Source organism: Heliangelus exortis, chromosome 3, assembly GCF_036169615.1.
Source record: "Heliangelus exortis chromosome 3, bHelExo1.hap1, whole genome shotgun sequence".
Taxonomy (NCBI): Eukaryota; Metazoa; Chordata; class Aves; order Apodiformes; family Trochilidae; genus Heliangelus; species Heliangelus exortis.
The window spans coordinates 5,188,125-5,201,918 of record NC_092424.1 but is presented as its reverse complement, the minus strand read 5'-3'; the positions used below and the strand labels follow the sequence as shown (position 1 = coordinate 5,201,918).

Genomic DNA, 13,794 nt, shown 5'->3' with positions numbered 1-13,794 from the left:
CCCATGCACCTGCTCCCAGCCACCCTGTCCCTCCTCATTACCTAAATCTGTCATTTGTCCCCAGCTGCCACACATGAGGCAGTCTCACTGGCAGCTGAGGCAATGGCTCTGACAAACCAGCATCATCACCAGAGAAATAACTGCATCGCAGCACTCATCACTGGTGGCATCATAACAACCTTTGAAAAACAACTGGCACAAGAAATCCATGACAAATAAATAAAAAAAAAATTAAAAAAAAAAAAAAGCAAGCAGGATGGTAATATAGGAAGCTATGAGACCAACACTGCAGGCATTAAAAATGACAGACAAATGTTGGTACTGACAGTTTTCTAATTTCCTCAAATATTGGAGTGGTTAGGTTATCAAGATAAGATCAATGCTATGCCACTATTTTTCATTTGCTATCATCAGTCAGCATCTGAAACAAAACCAAACACTCTTTGGAATGTTCTTTTTTCCTACAGGGATAACCAACACACCACTAAGCTACAAATAATATCAAGGTTAGGTAACACTCTCTGGCATTAATGGTCCCTCCTTGAGCTGAGGTGGGATGCACAATCTTGACAAATGGAGACAGGATTTTTGCACCAGCTATGCACACACACACAGACCACTAAAGAAAATACTCCCCATTTCATAGTGCAGGCAGGCAAAAGCCAGACTTTTTATTAAAGTTTAAACTAACAAATACTCACCTACATCACAGTATAATTCTTAGTTTATCACTTCGGCTTTGAATTCTGTGCTTTCATTCCACGTGTCTACATTTTGCAATTGTCTACACACTGCAAAATTAACTTTTTGTATCATTTAGCATCTGTGCATATCCTTTAAAGCTTAATGTTACACTGAAATTAAAGGAAATCTTGAATCTTAAGGTACTTAATCAATAAAGTTCCACTGGAAAAAAAAAAAAACAAACGGTATAAACGTTTCTTGTAGTACAGTACTCTTAATTTTATGTCAGTGTCATTTTAATGCCATAGTTTTCTATTATTGACTGTATAAAGAGAAGCCTAGGGAAAAGAATATCTAAAATGCCATTCCTAAGTCTGTTAAACTCTGTTGATTTATGATATATGTACAGTATATAAATATATTTATGTATATATGTACATATATATTGGTTAACATTCATTATAAATAGAACTGTGTTAACTTATGCAGTATAAAAATAGCCACTTTCCTGGGAACATGCAAACACAGTATGCTCTCACTTATTCTATAAAACCCAAAACAACCAAAACCTTTAGCTCTGTTTTTTTTTTGTTTTGTTTTGTTTCGTTTTTATAAATATGAACTTTAACTGAAGATTTTCAGCTGATTTAACCATAAAGTAAGTTTCTCCAGTGAATATATAAAATCTGTTTGATGCTAGCTCTAAGGAAGCTCAGACACAGTATATTTTGGGTTGTTTACTTTCAAGTATTTTCCCCATGTGCACTAAATCGAGACACACTGCATTTTTTTTCTTTTACAGTAAACTATTATTCAGCTCTAAACACTAAAAGCCAAATTACAGGCAATCTGGCATGCTTGCACTGCAGAGAAAAGGCTCTCCTCTACACTATTTCTATGTGGGAGGCTGTCCTAATATGGCTATTTGTGCTCCAGATCTTTTGTTCACTGCAAAGCATCATCAAGATTCCCATCTCGTGGATTCTTAAGGCCAGAAGAGAAAGTACTACAACCACTTAAATCTCACCTGCTGCTCACTGGAATTCACTCTGAGGTCTCTGCATTCAGCACAGTGACTGGCAGCTGGACTAAAACACCTCTCCTGTGTCAGCCAAAGAGGGTTCCAGCTTCAGAAGTTGAGCAAGATCTTGACTTTTTTAGTGACTTTTCCCAAGGGGAAAAAAATTCGGTCCCATCCGAACCACACGTGACATTTTTTTCCTTTTTTTCTTGCCATATGAAAAAAAACCTGAAAAACTGTTTTGCCCTGAAACATTCCCTTCTCCAAAGTGCTCCAAGTACTCGCAAGAAAAGCAAAAGCAGAAAAAAGGGGCTATGTTCAAAAGGTGACACTATTTCTGCTCCTCTGCTTGCCCTCCAGCTCAGCAGAGAGCAAGCACACACTGGGTTGGACTGTGGAAGAAACAGAGCTGAGCCCTTCTGCTGAGCAGATTTTAACCACCCACCAGAATGCCCCAAACACAGAGCTGTGCCAATCATGGATTTCAGTTCTCATTTTCATTCCATTCATAGCTAAAAACCCACTCTTACCCACTTCAGAGGACTGAAAAGCAGCTGCCTCCCCTCCTGAAAAGCCCCATCTCACCCAGCAATTTGTTTTGCTACCTTTCAGCATTTACAAAAGCATTTCATAGAAAGACAAACAGCATGGAAGACTCAAGGCACACTCTCTTCAGGACAGGGTTTTTCTCATGAGTGGGGACCTTTCAAGGAAGTAGGAAAATTGCATTTCTCAATGGCATGGGCAAAGGAGGGATGTTAGCCCTGTTTTTTTTTTCATTCCAAGAATTATTATTTGCACCTGCAAGTTACTGGTTGATAGAGGGATGATCTAGATGCTCCCCTCCTCCCTCCAGTAGATCTATAGATACTGCTCTGGAAATGTTTTCCAGACTTAGGTGTTTTGTGTGTTTGGAGTAAATCTGTGACTACACTTCTGACAATGAAAAGTGCACAGCCCAAAATTGGCTGTGTCACCACCTGCAAGATGAGATGTGCAACTAAATGAGTTGGATGCCAGGGAAGACCTAACTTCCCTGGAGATGTTGGATGAAGTTGCTTCTGCAAACCTTTCTCTCTGGCACCTCTGAAAGTGGTACACTTAGCACCTTCTCCCTCAAATAAAATGCCCTAATGTTCCCAGCCACATCCTGCATTTTTTTCCCTACTCCCAGGGTGGCTCCCACATTTTTCCCAGAAGTCTTTTCTATGTCAGAAGTGAATCTTTGTTAAAGTAGCACAGTCTTCCAGCTTTTATATTTTCAGGAAAAAATAAAAATAAAAATGAGGCATTCTATTTCTTATAGTAAGAAGCATAAATGTACCACAACAATGGCATGGATACCCCTGTATTAATTGTTTAGAGAGCTGTCATTGGAAGTTGGGGACTGGGAAGTCACAAAAGGCTCATTTGCCTTCTGATCGTCCTTCATGGAGGCTGCTTGGTCTGAGATGGAAGAGAAGGAGAGTTGGTCATGTTCCATTATATGCACTTGGTCATCTTCCTTGTCCTTCTTCACATAAAACAACTTCCTAAACTTTTTGAGCTCATGGAGTTCACAGAAAGTCTCAAGAACCACCAACATTGCAATAAGGCCCAGCAACAGATAACCTGGTATGAAAAAAAAAAAAAAGAAAAAGAAGTTATTTAATTATTATCAAGTGAAGTGGGGCTGGAAAATTTCAACCCTGTAACTCTTCCCACCCCTGTCATCTCTGACAAGTGTTTACTTTCCCTATGACCAAGTTGAAGAGTTCTGCAACCCACTGTGGACCCTCAAATCCTTTTATTCCTTTTTCTTTTTACAATCAACAAGATCCCACATAACCAAAAAAACAATGGTAGTGGCTCTAATCATGTTACAACTGCACAAAATAAAAATATGTAAAGGCATAAAATGAAACAGAATACTAAAATGTACCACATGTACAATCAATCCATGTACAACCACTCACAACTTTCATGATTAAGGACTCTTCAAAAGATTTTTTTCCCTTAGCATTCCTACATCTTACAAATAGAAGTAAAATATGGTAGCTAATTATGGTTATCCACTGTTTGTATCAGTTCAGCAGGACAAATCACTTACATTTCCTGAAAACTTTTGAATTATTTTTAAGTATCACTTGCTTAAGTGATACTGCTGATGACTTTGGTGGTGTACTGACTGATTTTTAAAGGTAATAGTTCTCACAGACTGAGACTTCTGGAAACAGAGCTTTGTGTGGCTAACAGCTCACTGTGCTCCTTTGGGGTTTTTTTTTTTTGTTCCTCTTCAAACATGAGCATCTAGGATTTGAGGGAAGGTATTAACACGAGCATTTTTTCATCTCACCATTTCATTAGATCTCCTCTACTAATCATTAAAATTTACTGAGGGGCACGATTACTTGAATATTTTATCATTTCAATGAGTAAATCAAGCAGAAGCTAAGTGTATAATTATTAGTACAAAATGCTTATCCAAAGGCTGAGCATTAAATGTGCTGAAATTCAGATCAGACAGTTTAATTATATTCTACATATGGTCATGATTGTGTTACCTAAAGGCACAAATATTTCACTTGTAGTTACAGATTATTCACTGGCAACAAGACTCTCCTTTTCCTTCCAGAAGCACCATTAAATCAATATTGCAATACTGAGTACTGATCTAAATCAGCACTACAGCTAAAATTTATGAATTGTTTTCCAGCTTTATCTCATGCCACCAAATGGGAGCTCTGCATTAAGAGAAGGAGGAAGTGACAAAGCTATGCCAATTAAAAGGCATCTATAAATCTGCACTGAGAATGTAATAATTATCTCTGAAACTCTGTCCAGATGATCACCACTTGATTTAGAACAGGACTTGTGTTCTAAAATTCTTGGAAAGCCTGTAGCATTTTCTGATGTAGAGCTCCAAAACTTTTCTTGAAGAAAAACTGCATTCAACAAGAAAAAACGTTGTATACATCCTTTTTGGTTCCTTGAATAATTCACATGAAAGGAAAAAAATAATTTAAAAGTGATGACCTTAAAAACTGTTGAAATTAAATACTCTCATGTCATAGCATTGCCTGAAAGCTACTTTTTTTCCTTTTAGTACTTCCTTCCATTTATTTCCTAAGTTTTCTACAGTGTGAAAAAGGGTAATTACAATGTTTTTTGAGTTTCCAGAAGGGTTAGAATTCTTTACAAGGCCTTTACTACATATGACTTTCTCCATCCACTTCTTCAGATAGCTTCCCCATTCAGCTGTGGAGCTCAGCAGGGTAATTAAAAATTTGTGTTGGTAAAATGGGCATGATGGGCAGGGGAAGAATGTCCTGCAATGACAACAGGCCTGGCAGGAAAATAAAATAATGTCCAGTCAGCTAGTTCAAGGCCCTGCTTCAAGGAATGAAAATTCAAGGCCCAATCTTTCCATAGGCAAAACACAAACCAAGTTAATGAACACTTTGTCTGGGCTATGATTGCTGGGTCATGCACAGCAGCACAGACAAATGCAAACCAGCCTAAGAACTGGACCTGAAATGAAAGGTTTTTTTGGCCATTCAGATCTTTTAACTGGAGTGCCTGATGACCCAGGGCTGCACAGACTGAAGCTGTATCAGTCTCTGGGATACTTCAGAACAAAGTCACTGGAGAATACTGCCCTCTGCACACATTCACTCAGAATGCCAAAGCAAAGGGAATTTTCTTACCTCTGCTTTGATCAAATCACTGATTTGATTCGTGCCTCTCTTCAGTGTGCAACATAATTAAACAATTTCAGTTCAACATCCATGGTATTGCTTTGTTATCATCTCCATCTACTTGTCTCTCTTTGACAGCTGGAAAGTCCCAATGCCAGATCCAGCTACCTCCTGTTACAACTGTCATAAACTTTGCTATTCTGCCTCATTTCCTGTTGCTCATTAATTTGTCTCTGTCTACCCACCATCTCCCCTTATGAGACAACCCGAGGTCACACGGATCATCTTCCTTCTCACTGAAATCTTAGCCCAAGTTGCTCATTACAGTTTTCACAGTAATGTGAGCATTTTTTTCTGCTCTTAATGAGAATAAGCAACTATGATTTAGCACAGTGGAATTCTGGTTTAAGCTTTTTCTCTCTTTGTTAAGAAAACTGACCTTATTAACAGGTATTCTCTTTACACAGCTACCCTACAATGCCGAGTTTGCTAGCTGACAGCTCACAAAACAATCACCATCCACATAAAGGAGAGGGGGGAAGTCTGCCTAAAGTCTGACTATTATTTTTCTGTTTATAAAATGCCTCTTATTTACCTGGTCAGTTCAATACTTACATGTAATTCCAATTTTATAGAGCTCTCGGAATTTCTGATTGTATCCTTCTCCCGGCACGTAGTCTCCGAGGCCAATGGTGCTCAGGGAAATGAAACAGAAGTAAAAAGACTCCAAAAAATTCCAGTCATCTTCCAGGACAGAAAATATTGCTGCTGGGATTAAGAAGAAGCAGGAGACCGTGATGAAGCCAAGGACTACAGCGTGGATGATGGCAACAATCTGCTTGGAGAAGCCCCAGCGGATGTGGAAATAGAGCACGGGCCGCCGGGTGACGTAGACGATGATGCGCTGCACCACGGCTGTCAGGAAGAGCAGGGTGAAGGGGATCCCAATGACAGAGTAGATGATGCAGAAGGCCTTTCCCCCATCAGATAAAGGCACTGTGTGTCCATAACCTGCAGCAAAGCAGAGGTGACAGAGGTTGAGCTAAAGCTGGAAGCCCACGTACCGATGTGACGCGGTCTGTGTGGTGGGAGACAAAAGAATTTCTTCCTGGTGGGTGATTCTCAGCCCTGCTCTGGACAAATGCTGCTCAAAGGTCTGTTTTAAGCAGGCAAAACCTAAGCAATAAGCAAGCTATAAAAATTACATTTCAAAACTGTGAATACAAATGTATCAATGCTTGTTTTGGAGAAGGAAGCAAAGGACTTGAAACCTACACCGGGAAAACTGTGTTTTACTCTGGATTTTCCTGTTAACTTTTTTGTTTCGTTTTACAAAATGATGCAACAGCTTTTACCCACCATGACAGCTGGAATAATCCAGACTTCAGAAGAATACTCTTAGATCTACTTTGTGGTAAACCAGTCCAAGTTCTTCTGTAATCCTTCAGAATTATTATAACCAGTATCCCACGTTATAGGCTCCCATGTTTCCACAAGGTGTTTAGAAGGTAGCCCATCAAATACATATCACAGAAAAACTCCTGGGAGGTAACCAATTGCAGCTGAATTTTTGGCTGGTCATTTAGGTACAGAAATATCAATAGTGATGGGCTTGCCACTGTCCAGCAACCTCAGTATTCCACAAATAAGTGCAATTACACTTACACCCAGCACAAGCAGCTATACACACTCTGCCAGACACCCTGGTTCTAAATGAAAATGAAGGGCACAGAAAGAAAACCAGTAAATCCTGCATAAACCAGGAATGCTTTCTTCTGTTTGCCAACCAAAAACCACAGTCATTTTGTTTTCATTGCAACAAGGAAGAGGAAATCTCTTGAAATCTAGTCTGGGCAGTCTTTACACTGGTAGCAAACCAAGCAAGTGCAGACAGACCCTGTTTAATTCTGCAATCCCCAATCTGCCAGCTCATTCAGGTCATGTTAGTGCTGTACAGGGAGGCATTTTCCAGTAACTCTGTATTTGGAGGAGCCCAGGCAGAGCTCAGTGTGTACAGGGCTCTGCTGCTGCTCATCCCTGAACTGGGATCACTGCAACACTGGAGCAGGGAGAAATTCCCAAGGGGAATCACCTACCTGCTCCTCTGTGATACCTGCTGCTCTGTGATACCTCCTGCTCTGCCTGTGATACCTGCTGCTCTGTGATACCTGCTGCTCTACCTGTGATACCTGCTGCTCTGTGATACCTCCTGCTCTACCTGTGATACCTGCTGCTCTGCCTGTGATACCTGCTGCTCTGCCTGTGATACCTGCTGCTCTGTGATACCTCCTGCTCTACCTGTGATACCTGCTGCTCTGCCTGTGATACCTGCTGCTCTGCCTGTGATACCTGCTGCTCTGCCTGTGATACCTGCTGCTCTGTGATACCTCCTGCTCTGCCTGTGATACCTGCTGCTCTGCCTGTGATACCTGCTGCTCTGCCTGTGATACCTGCTGCTCTACCTGTGATATCTGCTGCTCTACCTGTGATATCTGCTGCTCTGCCTGTGATACCTGCTGCTCTGCCTGTGATACCTGCTGCTCTGCCTGTGATACCTGCTGCTCTACCTGTGATACCTGCTGCTCTACCTGTGATATCTGCTGCTCTGCCTGTGATACCTGCTGCTCTACCTGTGATACCTGCTGCTCTGCCTGTGATACCTGCTGCTCCGCCTGTGATATCTGCTGCTCCGCCTGTGATACCTGCTGCTCCGCCTGTGATACCTGCTGCTCTACCTGTGATACCTGCTGCTCTACCTGTGATACCTGCTGCTCTACCTGTGATACCTGCTGCTCTACCTGTGATATCTGCTGCTCCGCCTGTGATACCTGCTGCTCTACCTGTGATATCTGCTGCTCCACCTGTGATACCTGCTGCTCTGCCTGTGATACCTGCTGCTCCACCTGTGATACCTGCTGCTCTACCTGTGATACCTGCTGCTCCACCTGTGATACCTGCTGCTCTACCTGTGATACCTGCTGCTCTACCTGTGATACCTGCTGCTCTACAAGCCCCTCCAGGTTTTATATGAACACAAGAGATTTCTTCTTTGTGTTAATGAATATAATACAGCAGTGCCCCCTTAGGTTTTCTAGCAGTGTAAAGAAAGATGATGTTCTTATTTAAGATGCACAGAGACACTCACAGACAATGGAAGACAGGCAAAATGTTTTAGCATTACAATGTACAAAGTCTTGGAGAAGAAAAGCATGAGGTCTGGTTTCCCCATGCTAGTTAACCTGGCAGGAAGCTTCAGTTGTATTTTAATTTTAATGACATTATGAATAATTTACTCAAGCTCAGTCTTTTGAACCCCAGAAAGTCGTATTAATGAATGGCTTTTTTTCTTGCTCACCTTCTGTTTGCTTTATCTGTTCTGAGATTAGAGAAACAGAAGAGCAGCTGAATCAGCTGCAGGGCTTTCTCACCTTGTGTTCTACTCAGTCCCTAATAATAATGCTGGACATTTGACTGGCATTTCTGATTACCACTGACCTGACACCTTCTTGACCCTTTCTATCAGAAAGGTCTTGCCCCTCAGAGGTACCTGGGGCTCCACCAGGTCCCATCATTTTGCATGTGAAACTATGAGTGGTTTTGTTGTCTGCATCACTTAACATTTTATCTGCACTCATTTTCAAGGGCCATTTAATTGCACGGTTGCCCTGCAGCTCTTCCACCACCCTTACTGCCTTAAATAATTTTGTGTGTTTTTAGTAAACTTTGTTACCTCCCCTCTCCAGGTCATTTATGATTATGTTGAACAGCAAAATCCACAACACAAGGCCTCCAAGGAGCAACCCTGGTGACATTCCCCTGCTTCAAGAACTTACCATTTTTTCCTGCTCCATTTTCTGTTTTCCTACCTCACATCCCTGTGCTTAGTTTTGCTGAAAATTTGTGAAAGACAAACACATGTTTTGAGTAGGTCCCAGTGTACCCATGTGACACAAACACTAAAGAGGCAACTGCAATGCTCCATCACATCAAGACATCTTCAGTAAAGCAGAACTAGAGGTCTGCTGTTTGAGTAAGATGCTGATCAGACCTTCTCTGGATTAATCAACCTCATTCTGTACATCCCTGCTTAAAAGAATGAAATCACACTGGAAGAAGAGCAGAATATGGTTACTGAAACCATCAGGGGAATAGAGATTAATTTATGAGAGGCAGAAAAAAAGTGGTTGGCTTCTGCAGCAGGGCTGAATGGAGGCTGAAATGTGATACAGCATCTCCCTGTTAATGCATCAGCATCCAAGTGCTACCAAGGGGAAAGAAATGCTTTAGATGAAGAATAATATTGCCACATAAACAAACAGCTTTGATGTAGAGTGAATAAATTTAGTCTAGAGATTAGAAAAAGGTTTCTAACCTTCAGGGGAGTGTTCTGGAGCAGTCACCCACTTTCAGTACAGAAGTAAAAACCCAGCTACGTTTAAAATGCAGCCTGGTGAATTGAATTGGTAACCTTCAAGGATGGTGCAGTACCATGAGGCTGCACATGACAAGCAGAAATTGACCTTGCAGACCTAGAAATTCATTTGTAAGCTCCAGGTTCCTAAATTTAGCATATGTTTGCACTGTACAATTAATCCAGGCTTTCACTAATTTGAACCCAAATACACCTATCATGCATACAGAAAAATTTAAAAATTCTGACAGTTTCTGCACAGAGCAGTTTGACAGCAATTTAATTCCAACCTCTGCACTAAGCCAGGCAGCAGTCAGTTCATTTCTTGGTGTGGAGGGGTTGTTACCACTTCCAATACTTCTCTCTTAACTTCTTCTTAAGGACAGACATTTTCCTTCCAGCTGCTACACACTATGAATCCAGACTCAGAGAAAAGTGCACAATGAGAAAGACTTTACCCCAGGCAAGTTTGCAGCAAGGTTATATTAAAGTAGGTGCTCAGATGAGCTTGCCTGGTTAAACCTTACAGCAGTTTTCCCAACTCACAGGATTAGGTGAGGTGCCTGAAGCAGATGCCACCTCCCAAGTTTTTCTCTGCATTTCTGGTGAGGTTGTCACATCACTTAGGGGACAGCTGAGGGCATTCTGTAACTGCTCCTCAGCTGCTAATAATTTGAGGAGCTATAATACTAAAGAGCCTTGACAGTTTCAGACTGAGAAGAGAATAGATGCTCCACTGAACAAGCAGCAACAAGAGGCTGAATTCTTCCAAAAGCAATGGATGAGTGACCAGTGTTTGCTACTCAAGATCCAGTCACTGCTTGGGAATAATTACACTGAAAAGCTTGAGCTAAAGCAGTCACAATTTATGAGGCTGTGGCAAGTGGGGAAGGAAAGAACATGTATTTTTTTTCCCAGTGTTGCTTATGTGACTTTTCCTAACAATGCCTATAATCTTAGTCATCACTGTACAAATGTCATTTTAAAAAACCCCCTGCAGCCATACATTAAAAGACAGGAAATTACAGATCTGAGGCAGGAGATATTCCACATCTGCTTGCAGACACTCATGCTCTGTTGCCTCCCATCTCAGCTCCCACACCTGCTTGTAGCTTCTTTGTGCTCTCACCTCTTCAGGGAAATGTCTTCCTATAATCCCTCCATAAACTCATTAGCACATGTTAGTTCTATATAAATAAACAGATAATAAAATGTGTGCCAGATTACCTTTTCCAATGGAAACTACTGTGTTCAGAAGCATTACAACTGCAATCCTAACATCTTCTTTTTGTTATTAAAAAAGATGCTCAGGAGCAGGAGATGACTTATGAAGACATTTATTCTATCAAGGAGACTTGATATGGGTGACTAGAATTAAATTGGCTGTGGAGCATATCAGATAACTGTGTTACTGATTAAGAAGACAGACAAGATTTACTGAATGCTGTACTTTCATATTTATAATGCAAATATCAGATAACAATCACCCATTTAACAGCACCAACCTTTGAACAACCAAACCCTCAGATAACCTGCCCAAACTCAGAAGCAAAGTGACATGAGAGATAAAAGGATATTACTCAGATATAATCCCTTCTATTGCCTATTCATAGCTTAGAGGTAACATTCCTTCAAAAAAGCTTGCAGAAAAAATTGCATGCAAGATTAGCAGAATTTGCCAAATTAAAGAGGACCAATTTTCCATATAGCTCAGTGTCTTGAGACAGACAATACTTGACTGATCATATAAAGAGCAGAACATATAAAGAACAAAACACAGACAGTTGGCTTCCAGTTCTGTTCACATGTGGGGAACTTTTCCTTAAAAATTATTTACTCTTATGACTTGAAGGACTTCTGCTCTTACAAGTTCATACAAATACACAAAATGTCTTTATTTATTATGATATTGAATATCATCATCATCTTAAAAGTGCTTTTTTAAAAAAAATAATTCAAAATGTTTAAGTCTTTCTATGTTGATCTTGGTGCTGTGAGTTATACAGGTCACTTATGTGTTCAATAAAATATCTGCTCTTCCATTTGCTGTCTTCCAAGATAGCCTTTTGCTCATATCTTTCTAAAAAGGCTTGGTCATGACTTTTCTATACTTTTCAATGGTTTTTATCTCTCTTGTGCAAGTCCCTCTTCTAGTTCTGTCTTACCTGTGTCTAGCTGTTCCTCAGACACTGCTTTGACCAATGTAAGCAGCTCTGTAAATCACTGCTTGGTCAACAGGCACACACATGCCACAACCTTCAGCAAGTTTGTCCCAGATGATGTGATGAAGCCTGGCAGGGGTGTATGCAGCCTGCAGCACTGGCTCCTTCTCCCATGGCATTGGATGTCCATGATCCCTTCTCCTGAACTGGTCTCAGGAATGGGGACCACTGTCCAACAGCAATGAAGCTCACTCCTTCATGATTTAAATAGTCAGTGCTTTTTGTCATCTGTTTTCTACTGCCAAGTGCTCTTCTCTCTTACAATAGGTTTCCTTCCAAGCCACTGCTCCCTCCTAGCCCCTAGACCTGTTGTAACACCATAATGTGGCACCACTAAACTACTCAGGGTGAGGAAGGAAGCAGCAGCAGCACAGTCAGCATCCTTCTCAACACACCCATTCAGATGGCAGAGTCAGAACACCCAAGCCCAATGTGGCAGAACATGACAAGCATCTCCCTGATGGTCTGAGTCAGTGTCCCCAAAGAGAAGTCAGCCCTTTAGGTCTGCTTGTCACCACAAAATACCCAAACAGATGAAGTGAAGCCTGTGCTAAGCACTAAAGTCACGCAAAGATCTTTCATTCACTGCAAGTGTAACATGACTCACTGGAATATGATGAGGATGAAAATCAATGATAATATTTGCATGATCTCTACATTGTTATTTTTACAAACATTTGACATTTTCCACTGTGTTTAACAGTGAAATACATCCTCCTTTGTAACTGGTCTATTATCTTCTAAGATAAAAAGGAAATGTCTGGTGATGGTAGATCCACGTGGCAAGAGAGACTACAGGTAAGCCTCAAGTATTTTTTCTATGGCAAGGAAAGAAAGTGATCAGACACCCTACAGAGTTCAGACCAGCAACTCTATGCCTGAAGTACCTGATTAGTAAGTTAATGTAAGCTTACTGGGACATAAATTTGCAGGCAAAGGTCACCTACAATTCAGAATGAAAGAAATTACAAAAAGATGCACTGTATTATCCAGCATATCCACATGTGCCAAAGCATGTGCTCCTCACAATCAAATTATTTCAGGAAAAGTATTTTCCTTTTTCTCCTTCTATAGGGTGTGCACTGGGATGGATCAGCTTTAAAAATGGCTGCTAAGCTGTTAACCAGTCCCTTAGCACAGCTTTACACAAAAGCCTTTCATCCCTGTAATACAGACAGGAAAAAAGAATGTAAAGGACCATAAGCAAGCACAGAAACCTGTGTAAAGCTAAAAATGTGCAAAAGAGCAGACAAACAGTGGTGGTGTGCTTTTTAAAACTCTTTCTCTGAAGTTTGAGACAGAGCAATACCATTAAAATAAGACACAGTTGTATGTTAGAAAGGGGTAAGAATTACAAGTTCACAGTTTTGTAAAACAAACCTGAAAACTTTTGATTTCCAACTTTTGATTAAACTTTCTGATTAATCTCAGACAGGCTGAGATTAACTATAGAATATGGCTGAAAGAAAAGAAGAAAAAATTCCCTATGGCAGGCATTTTAATGCAGAGGAAAGGCATTTGGATTCTACATTTTGCTACCTCCTCTGTTGAGCTTGGAATTAGTTGTGTATGAACTGAAGGGAGGAGGAGGAAGAGGTGCTGTGAACTGAACTGATGAAATTATCTGGGGTTTCAATAAAAAAATAAAAAAAAGGAAAAAGAAAAATGTGGATGATGAGGAGAGAGTTTTTTGAAACCTAGTTCACTACTCAAAGCTCACAGCAACTCAGAGTTGCATTTGCTTAACTGGGGAAGTGAAGAAGGCTGCAGCAGAACCTC

General features: G+C 40.7%; 1 protein-coding gene across 1 annotated transcript in view; it reads right to left on the bottom strand.

Moving 5' to 3' along the window:
• Positions 1-638: 638 nt before the first annotated feature.
• The window catches only part of KCNK1 (potassium two pore domain channel subfamily K member 1), a 31,683-nt gene continuing 18,527 nt past the window's right edge, over positions 639-13,794 (bottom strand). Inside the window, exons 2-3 of the mRNA XM_071738995.1 lie at positions 5,998-6,393; positions 639-3,316 (exon numbers count right to left, since the gene is read on the bottom strand). Coding sequence (XP_071595096.1) covers positions 3,057-3,316; positions 5,998-6,393 — 656 coding nt within the window. The 3' untranslated portion in view covers positions 639-3,056. The remainder of the gene's footprint in view (positions 3,317-5,997; positions 6,394-13,794) is intronic.